Source organism: Rhinatrema bivittatum, chromosome 1 (genome assembly GCF_901001135.1).
Source record: "Rhinatrema bivittatum chromosome 1, aRhiBiv1.1, whole genome shotgun sequence".
Lineage (NCBI taxonomy): Eukaryota > Metazoa > Chordata > Amphibia > Gymnophiona > Rhinatrematidae > Rhinatrema > Rhinatrema bivittatum.
The window spans coordinates 797079999-797092607 of NC_042615.1; the positions used below are offsets into that span (position 1 = coordinate 797079999).

General features: G+C 40.0%; 1 protein-coding gene across 1 annotated transcript in view; it reads right to left on the reverse strand.

The window, feature by feature from the left end:
* Positions 1 to 12609, reverse strand: part of PIK3C3 (phosphatidylinositol 3-kinase catalytic subunit type 3) — a 498179-nt gene that overhangs the window by 464349 nt on the left and 21221 nt on the right. Inside the window, 1 exon segment of the mRNA XM_029581010.1 lies at positions 11372 to 11515. Within this exon segment, the coding sequence (XP_029436870.1) occupies positions 11372 to 11515 (144 nt within the window).

Genomic DNA, 12609 nt, shown 5'->3' on the forward strand with positions numbered 1-12609 from the left:
TTGTATCCATATGAGCAGAGATGGCAATGCCAAGTGAAAATCAGAAAGTAAGCTGCCTCAAGAAATGTGTCTTCTCTCCTAACTGCCTTGCAACATCCCGGTTTGCATTACATATGTGATAACAGATACCTCCTTCTCAAGGTAAGGCCTCCGTGAGGATGCAAAACCTGACCAACATAGTGGAACCAAGACAGGCAGTTGAGGAATACACGTATTGTTCTGATCTTTCTCTCCTTGTGTAATTTCAGCTCCCTGTAGGTTTCAATGTGATTGGCTGCTGATGAATCACAACTGGAAAGCGAAGTGAGTTTTTTGAAATATTTTCAGAAACTGCTTGCGTGCTCTTTTATTGATTCGCATCTTTTGCCTTCCTAGATGTGAAAGCACTTCTGTGGGGAGCAGCCAAGCCCATGCCCCATCAGTGTCACCAAAACTGCATCACAGTTGGAGAACAACCGCCTTAAGAAAGAAAGCATCCGGCATGTCTTAACAGGAGAAGCAGAACGGCAAGCTGGTTTCATATTAGTAACAACACAGAGCATGGGCGGAGTAGACAGCTCAAAATACAACAACAAAAATAATGTGTGGCGAACAATGTACTGGACAATAACCATTAACAAAAAGAATGTTATTTATAAATACGTGCACATCAGTTGTGCATAGTTCTAGACATACAGTTTCAATTGTAGTAACACAACATGCCATACGGTTCCGATACCCACAAAAGCTATATGCCTTTCAACCGTGAAGACTTTTCCTCAGTAGCATGAATCAGAAGTGGCAGATATTCTTTTAAATAGTACCTTCAATGTTCACACTCAGGACCCGATTCATCAAGTTCTTTTCCCCACAGATTCAAAATGGGAGAAAATCTGAATTAATCAGGCCCTGAGTGTGGTCAACAATAAAAAATGGGCACTGAACTACTTTTCCCGTGTGAGAAATGTTCTAGATTTTTTTTTCAAGTGAGGAACAATTTTTTGGTATGTAAATATCTCATATTTCATTAAAACTGAGGAAAGACTTGCTCAGTACTAACAACCAGGAACAGAAATCAAGGGCATGTCTTATTATTTTCAAGAAATCATTTTATTTCATCTTTCTTGGGATCTGTTTGTTGCTCCAATGTATAGATGGACGTACAGATATCTGTATCCTTCAGTAACATTGTTGTTACTGTACTCAAAACATTTAATAAAAAACTAAATTCTAATGAAGCTCATGAGCGTATTTTAGGAATTTCTGTGTGCAGCTAAAGCTGTCAGGCAACTATGCATGTTCTGTCTGAATTAATATACAAGAAAATATTTCAGTCATTTGATTGTTTTGTGCCTGCTGGGCCTCTCTTTATTGAACTGAAAGAAAGTCCACCATATGGGGCATAGTCTGGAAAGTAAACTGTACCAAACCGGCTGAGAAGGCCTCTATAGAATTTCACAGTGAAGTTTCTGATGAGTGCTTTATTTGCTGCAGGAAGTAGATGAGGGAGCAATAAAGAGAAATATAAACTTATCTGTAAATTCCCTTTCCTTTATTCCTGTTACACTAATCCAGAACATTTGGGTTGTGTTCCCCTTCCAGCAGATGAAGGCAGAGCACATAACTTTTTCTGTGATATCATCACTTCTTACGTGATAAATAAAACCAAAGTTCCCATGGCAAAGCAGATTTAAAACTACATAAAAATTATCACTTTTAAAAAGCATAACAAAATTACCAACTCTTTTTTAGATGAAGATCCTCTTTAATATTGTTACATAATAAGATTTAACTATATAGAAAAAAACATTTAAAAAAATACTTTTACATATCTCTATCTTTTTTTATATGTTTTAACTTCCTGGGTGGGATTCTGGACTGGTGTAGCAGGAATAAAGGAATGGAAATCCTGCTAAATTCTCATCCTGCTATACCAGTCCAGAACATTTGAGAAGTACCAAAGCCCAATTATTATGGGAGGGTGGATGTTAAACTCGCTTTGAGGACACTTGCTTCAAAAGCTGTGCCTTCTTCTGTGACAGCATCCAATCTATAATGCTTTGTAAAAGAATAGAAAGTTGATCATGCGCTGCCTTACAAATACCTATAGGATTGTACAGTCCCAGCCTCTGCTCATGAACAAGATTGTGCTCTTGTGGAATGGACTCTAATGACACCAGGAATCTTACCACCCCTCAATGCATATGATGTAGTAATCTTTTCCTTAATCTATCTTGCTAAAGTAGATTTATTTATTTATTTAGAGTTTTTATATACCGACATTCAAATAAATATCACATCGGTTTACATATAACCGGGGTAAGAATTTAACATTTGGAAAGGAAAATAATAGTTACATGTAACAGGGGATTCATGAGGAACGGGGTAGAGAGAAAATCGGTCAGAGAGACCTAGAGAGAGAGGAGAATTAAGGATAGATTAAGAGGAACTATATTACATTAACATTATGATGCATTACAATTGCAGTATATTGTGTTACATTATCCATAGGTATATTACATTATATTACATTATTTTACAACCTCAGTTACCAGGCTAAGTGGTCCGGGGTTGTGATAGATTAAGTGAATGCCTGTTTGAACAACCAGGTTTTTAACTTTTTTTTTAAAGTTGTTGTGCAATGCTCTACGCGTAGGTCAGGTGGCATCGAGTTCCATAGGGATGGTCCTGTTATGGAAAGGGCTCTTTCTCGGGTGGAGACGAGCTGAGTGAGCTTGTGTGAAGGGGTTGACATGGTTCCTAGGTAGGCGGATCTGGTTGGTCTGTAGGGGGTGTGATATTGGAGTGAACCATTAATCCAATGCATCTCTTTATTGTGTAGGGTTTTGTGGATAATTGTTAGGCATTTGTGAAGGATTCTGCTTCAGTGTGAAGGATGCTGCTTCACTTTTACATAGTTCTCCAAATGTATCTGTTTTTTCAAAAGAATTTATTACTTCTTAGAACATGCCGTAGGGCCAGATAAAGGCCTATTCTTTCTTTCACATTCTTCTTTTGACAAAGCTTGTAATGTAAATGTCTTGTTTAGATGAAAACTAGAGCCATTGGTATAAATGAAGGAGCTGGACAAACAAGTTACTGTATTTGATGTAATGTTTAAGAAAGGGTCTGTGAATGCGTGCCCCTAAAACCCCTCCTTAACCAGTGTAGGACCAGGTTTGATGCCTGAGAGAGCTCTGTGGGTGGGACCCTGCTGGAGGGGAATAAAGGTTTGAGTCCAGCTGGGATCAGCAGCTCATGACCCTCTCTGGGAAGTTGTATTATGAGTACACTGCAAAGGTATGCAGTCTGCTGGTCTGTTTTGCTGTTTACATGAATAATAGTTAAAGTGCACAAAAAACGGCTGGAGTTCCTGCTCCAGCCTATATAGATTTCACTCAGGTACCCTTACAGGGTATCTACAAGAGCTTTCTAACTTTTCAGGGATCGTCTAGTCATAAATCTTTTTCAAAGTTACATTTCACCAGGCTATTGCTTCATCTAGTGAACTCAATACAGCCTCATTCTTAACTTTAACTCATACAGATATCAATAAATCCACATCTGGTTTCCCTCTTACCCTTTTATAAACAAAATCACACTTAGCATGAAAAACTTCCCTTCCTAATTCAAATATTAAAAAAGACGATCTGTCTAAGGGATATCTATATTTGCTGTTAAAACATCCAACATCATAATCTGGACCAAATGCAAAACAGGTCTACGCCGATGTGCAGCCAAACACAATAACTGGCTAAAACCTGATACAGTCAAAAAATTCATAAACTCTCTAACTAATAGTAATGTATCATCTTCAAAACATAGGTTACAATCTCCTATTATCAACTGCCCATGTCTGAAATGTAACAAACATATCCATTATAGAATGCATCACTCCAACTGGCAATCCTGGAGAAATATAGGGAAGACAACCAACCAAAGAATACATTTTAATTAAAAGTCCATCACATTTTTTAGGGCAAACTAAAGGCAGCTGTTCAACAGGAACACTATCCTTATGTAGTACTGAAATGCTCTCTCCCTATTTAAACTCTCATAACTTTCTTACAAATGTATACCCAGGAGGACATAAATTTCTTAACAGAAATGATGGCAGAAAAGGACCAATGGTCCACCCAGTCTGCCCAGCAAGCTTCCTATGGTAGCATCTGCTACAGTTTTGCTTGATGTGCTTTACTTATGGACTTGGCCGTAGAACAGTCCTTTGTTGTTTTTTTGTTTTGTTTTTTTATTATTGTCTGAGCATCAGTACCCCAGACTGTAAAAAAGTCATGGCTCGTGTTAGTTGTTTCTGAATCCAAATTTAACTTTCCTTTCTGCCTCCAGCGAAGCAGAAAGTGATGTTGCAGTTGCATCAAAAGCATCAAGGATTATTGGTTAAGGGTAGTAATCTCATGCCTCCCGTTCAGGGTAGTAACTGCTGCTCTGTGCTGGTTACTCCCATGCTCATCACTTCCGCAGACCGTTAAGCGTCAGGGCCCTCGTTGCTGTCTAAATCCAATTCCCCTTTTCCCCTGCCGTTGAAGCAGAGAGCAATATTGGAGTTGCATCAACATTATCAAGAATTATTAGTTACGGGCAGTAACCACACCAGCAGGTTACCCCAATGCACACTTTTTTCATTTCCTTTAGGACTTGGCCGTAGAAGCAGCCCTATGCCTATTCCCTTATGACCGCGTAATAGTATCCCAGACCATGGAAGACAGGGCACTCTGTTATCTGAATCCAATTCCTCTTATCCCCCTGAGCAATGTTGCAGTTGCATTAAAAGCATCAAAGCATATTTGTTAAGTGTAGCAATCTCCATGCCTCCTGCTAAAGATAGTAACCGCTGTAGCAGCAAGTTATTCCCTCTGCACCCTTATCTCATTTTCACCCTCTAGCCTTTAGAGATCCACAGAGTTTATCCCATGCCTCTTTGAATTCTGTGTGTTTTCTTCTTCACCACCTCCTACAGAAGGTAATTCCAGGCCTCCACCACCCTCTCAATGAAGAAATATTTCCTGATGTTAGTTCTGAGTCATCCCCCCTGGAGTTTCATTTCATGACCCCTAGCTCTATCATTTTCTTTCCAACGGAAATGGTCTGAAGACCATACATTATTGAAACCTTTTAGGTATGTGAAGGTCTGTATCATATCTCCTCTGCACCTCCTCCTCTTCTAGAGTATACATATTCAGATCCTTCAGCCTCTCCTCATAGTTCTTCCAATACAGACCCCACACCATTTTCATCACTCTTCTCTGGACCGCCTCCATCCTGTCTCTACCCTTTTTGAGATACGAGCTCAAGAACTGAATACAATACTCCAGGTGAGGCCTCACCAAGAACATGAACAAGGGTATCATCATCTCTTTTTTCTTACTGGTCATTCCTCTCTCTATGCAGCCCAGCATTCTTCTAGCTTTAGCTATCGCTATGTCACATTGCTTTGTCATATTCACACTATCACTGCAAGATCCCTCTCTTGGTCTGTGCACATCAGCATTTCACCCCCCATCACATACAGCTCTTTTGGATTACCGCATCCCAGATGCATAACTCTGCACTTCTTGGCATTGAATCCCAGCTGCCAAATCTTCAACCACTCTTCCAGCTTTCTTAAATCACTTTTCATTCTCCCTACTCCATTCTGTTGCAGATCTTAGTATCATCCACAAATAGACATACTTTACCTTTTATACCTTCTGCAATGATGTTCAAAGATACTAAACAGTACCAGTCCCAACACTGATCCCTGTGACACTTTGCTTACCACAGCTCTCTCTTCAGAGTAAGTCCCATTTACCATTACACAATGTCTCCTATCAGTCAACCAGTTTGTAATCCAAGCCACCACCTTGGTGCTTACTCCAAAGCTTCCCATTTTATTCACAAGCCTCCTGTGTGGGACCATATCAAAAGCTTTGCTGAAGTCCAAGTAAATCATATTAATCCAATTCTCTAGTCACCCAATCAAAAAAAATCAATCAGATTTGTCTGACAGGGTGAATCTATGCTGCCTCGCTTCCAGCAACCTACCAGATTTTAGATAGTTCATTATCCTTTCCTTCAGCAGCATCTCCAATAATTTTCCCACAACTGATGTGAGGCCAACTGGCCTGTAGTTTCCAGCCTCCTCTCTGCTCCCACTCTTGTGAAGCGGGAACACCACCGCTCTTCTCTAATCCCACGGCACCACTCCCATTTCCAGAGATCTATTGAAAAGGTCTTTAAGTGGACCCGCCAGCACATCTTTGAGCTTCTTCAGTATCCTGGGATGTACCTCATCCGGCCCCGTGGCCTTGTCCACTTTGTTTGCCTAGTCCTTCCCATATATTCTGTTCTATAAACAGAGCTTCGTCTACTCCATCCCCTTCTACAATCTTATCTACCATGAACAGTCCTACCACAGGTTCTTCTTTAATGAACACCAAACTGAAGTATGTTTAATATTTCTCTCATTTCTTTGTCTCTCTCCACACATTGTTCCTCATCAGCTTTCAATTTCACTATACCAGTATGGACCCTCCTTCCTTCTTTCTCTATCTTGCTTTACCTCTTTGGCAATCCTTTCTTCCACTTGAATTTTTGCTTTCCTGATACTTTGTCTCCCTCAGTTTCACCAGGTATTCTTCCTTCTGTTCCTCTTTTTTGGGATCCAATATGCTTTAACATTGTTATTTTTGCCTTTATTTTTTCAGTCGCTTCCTTTGAGAACCAAATCGGGTTTTTTTTCCTCTTACTTTTGTTTACTTTTCTTACATATAGATTTGTTGCCTTTGTAATAGCTCCTTTCAGTTTGGCCCACTGTTGTTCCACCTCACCCATTTTCTCCCAGGCTTCCAATTCCTCTTCTAGGAACATTCAGATTTTGGCAAAGTCTGTACTTGTGAAATTCAAAACTTGTGTCTTTGTGTGTGTTCTCAGTATCCTGTTTGTGATATCACACCATACCACCTGATGGTCACTGGTGCTCAGGTGGGCACCTACTCGGACATTTGAGACAGCCCCATTTGTGAGCACCAGGTCAAGTATCACACTCTCCCCTCATGGGTTCCATTACCATCTGTTTGACAGAGCCCCTTGAAAAGCATCCACTATCTCTTCTTCTTGTAGATTCTGCAGATAGGATGTGCCTATCCACATCCAGCGGATTAAAATCTCCAACCTGAACATTTCTCCCTTCTTTCCCACCTTTTGGATGTCTTCGACCAGTTTGCTGTTCAGTTCTCATGCTTGAGTCAGAGGCCTGTAGACCTCAGCAATATAAATGGAAGCACCATCTTCTTTTATTAGGACAGCCCATAATGCTTCTTCCTTACCCCATGTCCCTTGCATTTCAGTTGCTTGGATATTGTTTCTGACATAAAGAGCTGCTACTCCACCTTTTCAGTACTCTCTGTCCTTCCTAAACAAGTTATAGCCAGGGATGGCCGTAGACCAATCATGAGACTCTGTGAACCATGTCTCTAACAGTAACGATATCCAAATCCGCTTCTATCATTAGAGCCAGCAGATATTTAATTTAACAGTTTTATATACCGACCTTCATAGTAAATAACCATATCGGATCGGTTTACATTTAACAAGGGGTATAAATGGAGTAACAATTCAAGTGAACGAAGATAACCATAGGTAGGAATAAGTCAAAGTTACAATCAACAGGGGAGGAGAACTTGGAAGCTTGCAACAAGCTGGAAGGAAGATAAGGCAGGAAGAAATTATAATGTATTACAACGTATTACCAAAGAGCGTACGGGTTAAAGCTTAAAAAGGTGCTTTAACCTGGAAGTTTAACCTAGAAGTTTCAGAGTCCATTGTTCATGAGTATAAATGCCAGGCTGGGTTAGATTGAAGGACAACTAGTGAAAGACTGGTGGATCGGCGAAGGCTTGGTAAAAGAGCCAGGTTTTAAGTCTTTTTCTGAAAGTTAAAAGGCATGGCTCTAATCTGAGATTTGATGGGATGCTATTCCAGATAGATGGGCCTGCTATCGAAAAAGCTCTGTCTTTGGTCGTAGAGAGGCGTGAGGCTTTAGTGGGGGGATATTTCAGAGTGCCTTTGTGAATATCTCTAGTAGGTCTGTTAGAGGAGTGGAGTTTGAATGGGATTTCCAGGTTGAGTTGAAGTTGATGATGGATGGTTTTGTGGATTAAGGTGATTGATTTGTATAGAATCCTGAAATTCACTGGTAGCCAATGTAAGTTCTTGAGGATGGGTGAGATGTGTTCGCCGCGGCTTGTACTGGTCAACAATCTCGCTGCCGCATTTTGTATCATCTGCAGTGGTTTGGTCGTGGATTTGGGATTTTATTGCCCAGACTATGGGCATTTGTGCTCATAGCTTTCCAGCTTCTCTCCTTGGACATCTTTTCTGCCCTATTCAGCTGATTTTTGTTAATTTCTTTACCCACTTCTTAGATATGTTGGAGGTGACATTTCAATTTCCTTTTGTCATCCCCATCCTCTAGTTTAAATGCCTTATGGTATAGGATTTGAATTTTTCACTTAAGATCTTTTTTCCAGCCACAGACAGATGTAAGCCATCTTTGACAAAGAGCCTCTTACTATTCCATACATGGCCCTATCCACCAGGTAACACTTCTGAAAAGGCAAAGTGTTCACCATGTGCCTAATCTGCTTGCCCAGAGTCTGGAAATCTCTCTGTATGGCTTGGATGTTGTTTCTAGCAATGATCAAAATATTTCTGAACATGCACTTATTCTGAGCTTATCTAATCCACTGAAAGTTGGGTATTTTGTTTTTTGATTTTTTCTCGAACCCAGAAAAGCAGTCTAGATTGCACACTTTTTGGTTTCAATTAAAATCTGCAGTCAGAAGACTCTGTTCTTCCTCAAAACACTAGTCTTATGGCCAGGTAATTCAATTAACCCCACCCCCACTAGATGATTGTTCCTGCTTCTTTCTCTGCTTTCTTGGTTTAACGAACCCCTTCCCCTCTCCCTGTTTATTGTAATTTTCCACGCTGTTGTTTTGCTATAAACCGATATGATGTCCCTACGAATATCGGTATAGAAGACTCTTCAAATAAATAAAGAAAGAAAGAAAGAAAGAAAGAAAGAAAGAAAGAAAGAAAGATCAAAAGTAAAGGATTTTTTTTTCCTCGAATCCAGACAAGCAGTCTAGATTGCACATATTTTTGGTTTCAGTTAAAATCTGGCCCTTGCTAAAACCAAAGCAAATTATGCAATTATACCCAACTTCTATACTAGGCTCAAAGATTAATATATATATATATTAAACAGTAAAAATTAATATAGCGATTCTGGAAGCCTTGTGAATCCAGGAATGCCTGCAGTCAGAAGACTCGGTTCTTCCTCAACACACTAGTCTTATGGATAGGTAATTCAATTAGCCCCATCCCCACACCAGGTACAAAGCCTGAAATAAGCGGTTCATTTTTTTTTTCTCAAATCCAAAAAAGCCATCTAGATTGCATACTTTTTGATTTCAGTTAAAATCTGCCCCCTCCTAAGATCAAGGCTCACAATTATGCAATTATGCACAACTTCTTTACTAGGCTCAAAGATATATTAAACAGTAAAAATTCACTTGCAATTCTGGAAACCTTGGGAATCCAAGAATATGTCTGTTTCCATATGCCAGGATTCAGCAATAAATAAAATATTCAATTTATTGTGTGATTGCTTCAGATATTTCAATATCCTTTTTTCTAGCTGATCGTGCAATAGTATATGCTTCACAGAAACAAACCTTTAGAGCCTACACCCCCAGTGAGCTTATCTAGATAGATAAATTAAACATTTCTCTCTATTACTATTGAAAGAAGGCCTACATAGTCTGTCATATCTACCCTGCCCTACTATTACTGGAATCTGTACCTCCTCCATACTATTTCCTAACCACTGTCCAAACAATAAAATAAGGCCACAAACTTTTTATCTGAGGCAAAACTCATGATGCCTCTAATAGTCCCATGAAGAAGTGGACTCTTTGGCAAAGGCCTGCCAGTGGTGGTCCGCCTACAGGTCTCCCCTTTAAACATGAGGCCCCGTGACACTCCCTGATGTCACGTGATGGGGGCACTGCTATCCTTGTTGCCAGCAGCTGATCAGGAGGCAGCCTTTCACAGCAGGCAGACAGGCAGGTTGCATTAGCAAGGAGCTCTAGGACAGAACAGTAGCAATGGTTAAACTTTCAAGTGCCTGGTGCAGCAATAAAAAATGCCTCAGGGTAGGGCCTCCTCTTTTAACTTGGGCCCGCCTGATGCTCCTTGACATCACATGTAGCAAAAGCCTGAGGGAGTAATTCTGACTCTGTGGAGTCTACCTGGAAAGCAACATTCCTTGAAGAGGCCCTCATGCAAGACCTTGCCCAGGACAGCAAGTCCACTGCTGCTGCCATGGACCTGAAGAACCATAGGTAATTCCACATGCTCGATCACTTGCCCAAGATCAAGCAATGAACCTGAAGGTTCAGCTTCGAATCCTCCAACTTGTAAACCTAACACATCCTCTCTCTAACACACACAGCTCCCAACCTCTCCGATCTCTGAGATGGAACAAACCTGCTCTCCCCCTAAATCTTGCAACCAATGCCCCACCGAATGGGTGGTCTGCATACTCTCGTACGCCAATTTCGATCTGCTTAGCTAATCAACCAGGCAGGGGTGAACTGGAATTCCTTGTTTCCTTAGTACTGCAGCCACCATTACCATCACCTCTGAGAAGGTCTATGGCATTTCTCTTCCCTACATTGCTATGTAGTAATAGATTTTGAAGTAGGATAATGCTAAATTATCATTATTATTTTTATTTGGCACTGCTCAAAAGTTTTATACAATATCTTTCTTCTTTCCCCATCATAAACACATCTACAGATCTCATTATGCACTTCAAATATTTTTTTTTCCCCCAGCAGAAGTCTCTCCTACCAGAATTGTCCATGAAGCAGTAGCTTGGCTGATACACTCAAAAATCTTAAGACAACTTTGCTAATAAGCTTAGTTTTTATACTCAAAACACCAATGAAGCTTTCACGTGGACCATCCATGTTAAGGTGGGCTAGACCAGTGGCTCTTAAATCCTCACCCCTAACAGGATTTATAAAATTAATATTGATGATATACTTGCAAACATTTGTCCAAAAGGAAGGCTAATTTGCACACTGTTTACAGAGAAAATTGGACATGTTTAGGGGACCTAAAAGATTGGATTTCAGAATCACTGTCTAGATGTAGTGCTGCTCATCTTCCTGTGTTCCTCCCTCTCCAAGATGGAGGCTCATATTCTCTTCAGCTCAAGGCTCAACCCCACATTCTTCTTTTGTTGCCCAAAATTCTGCATAAACTGAATAAAACCAAACTATTTTGGCAAGTGTGGGTAAAAGGAAAAAAAAAAAAAACTTACCCATATTTTCCAAAGAGTGAGACTGTTGTTCCTCCTACAGGAACTGCTGTACCAGGTCCATAGACATCCCAAATTGTCAGTGCAACTTGGGAACTTCTTGGCAAGTCAGGGTATTTCACAGGCAGTTTCAACCATTCATTCCAACTACGTTGAAACAAAAAAAGGATTATTAAGGACATAGGCACTTTTAATGTGCCCAATTTACATTCTGCTATTTCTATAATGTTCAGATTACAATAATACATATGCAATTAAAACAAATAAAACAAAAACATACAACAAACAAAAAACATATGATACACCTCTCAGACCATCACGGACTCAGCAATGTTATCTATCCTTGACTAATTTGAGTAAGCCTTTGTAAACAGCAAAGTTTTGAGTCTTTTTCAAAGCTCTAAATACTCTATGGAAATACTCTGCTAGTGTATTTCCTGCATGCAAAATACACTAACAGAGCGTACTGAAAGCAATCGTTAGAGGAGCGCAAAGCCCAAGATGGAACACACCAGATCACTATCTTTTAAACAAAAAGAATCCAGATATTCCACTTTGTGGATAATAGTAAGTAATTTAAAAATAATTATTTGGGAGACTGGCAGCCAAGGAAGTTCTTTTATGAATGAAGATATACTTGTACCCCAATGCATGACTGAGTTTTGAACTAACTGCAACACGTGAAGTAGGGATACCCAAAAATAAAGAATTACATTAACCTAGATTACTGAGGAAAGCCACTTGCAATACTAATCTGAAATCCTGTGTAGACAATAACATACAAAGAGGTTGATCAATCTCAATTTATAGAAGGCAGTTCTTGCAACTTTTTCCACAAGACTTAAGTGAAAGATGGAAGTCAATTATAACAAAATAAAGCACAGAGGATTGTCAAAATTCTTCAAAGTCCACAAAGATATTTTTATAAATCTTTACAAGGTTTAATAATCTCGAAAGCAGTTTGAGCAGTGCAGATTATAATCCATTTGACCCGGTTCCCCCGACACGGAACGGTGTCAAAGTGACTGCTCGGGAGTGTCCTTGAACTAAATATATAAAAAGATGAATGTGTGTTCATTCTCTTCATTCTCTTTTCCCACCCTCTCCTCTCTCTCCTTACTGTTCAGCTCGCTTATATTCCCTATTTCCTCAATTCTCTCTTTCCCCACCTTCCACTACACTCCACCCTCCCTTCCTTCCCCTCCCCCCCCCACCCCTTCCCTCTACCCCCACATCTCATT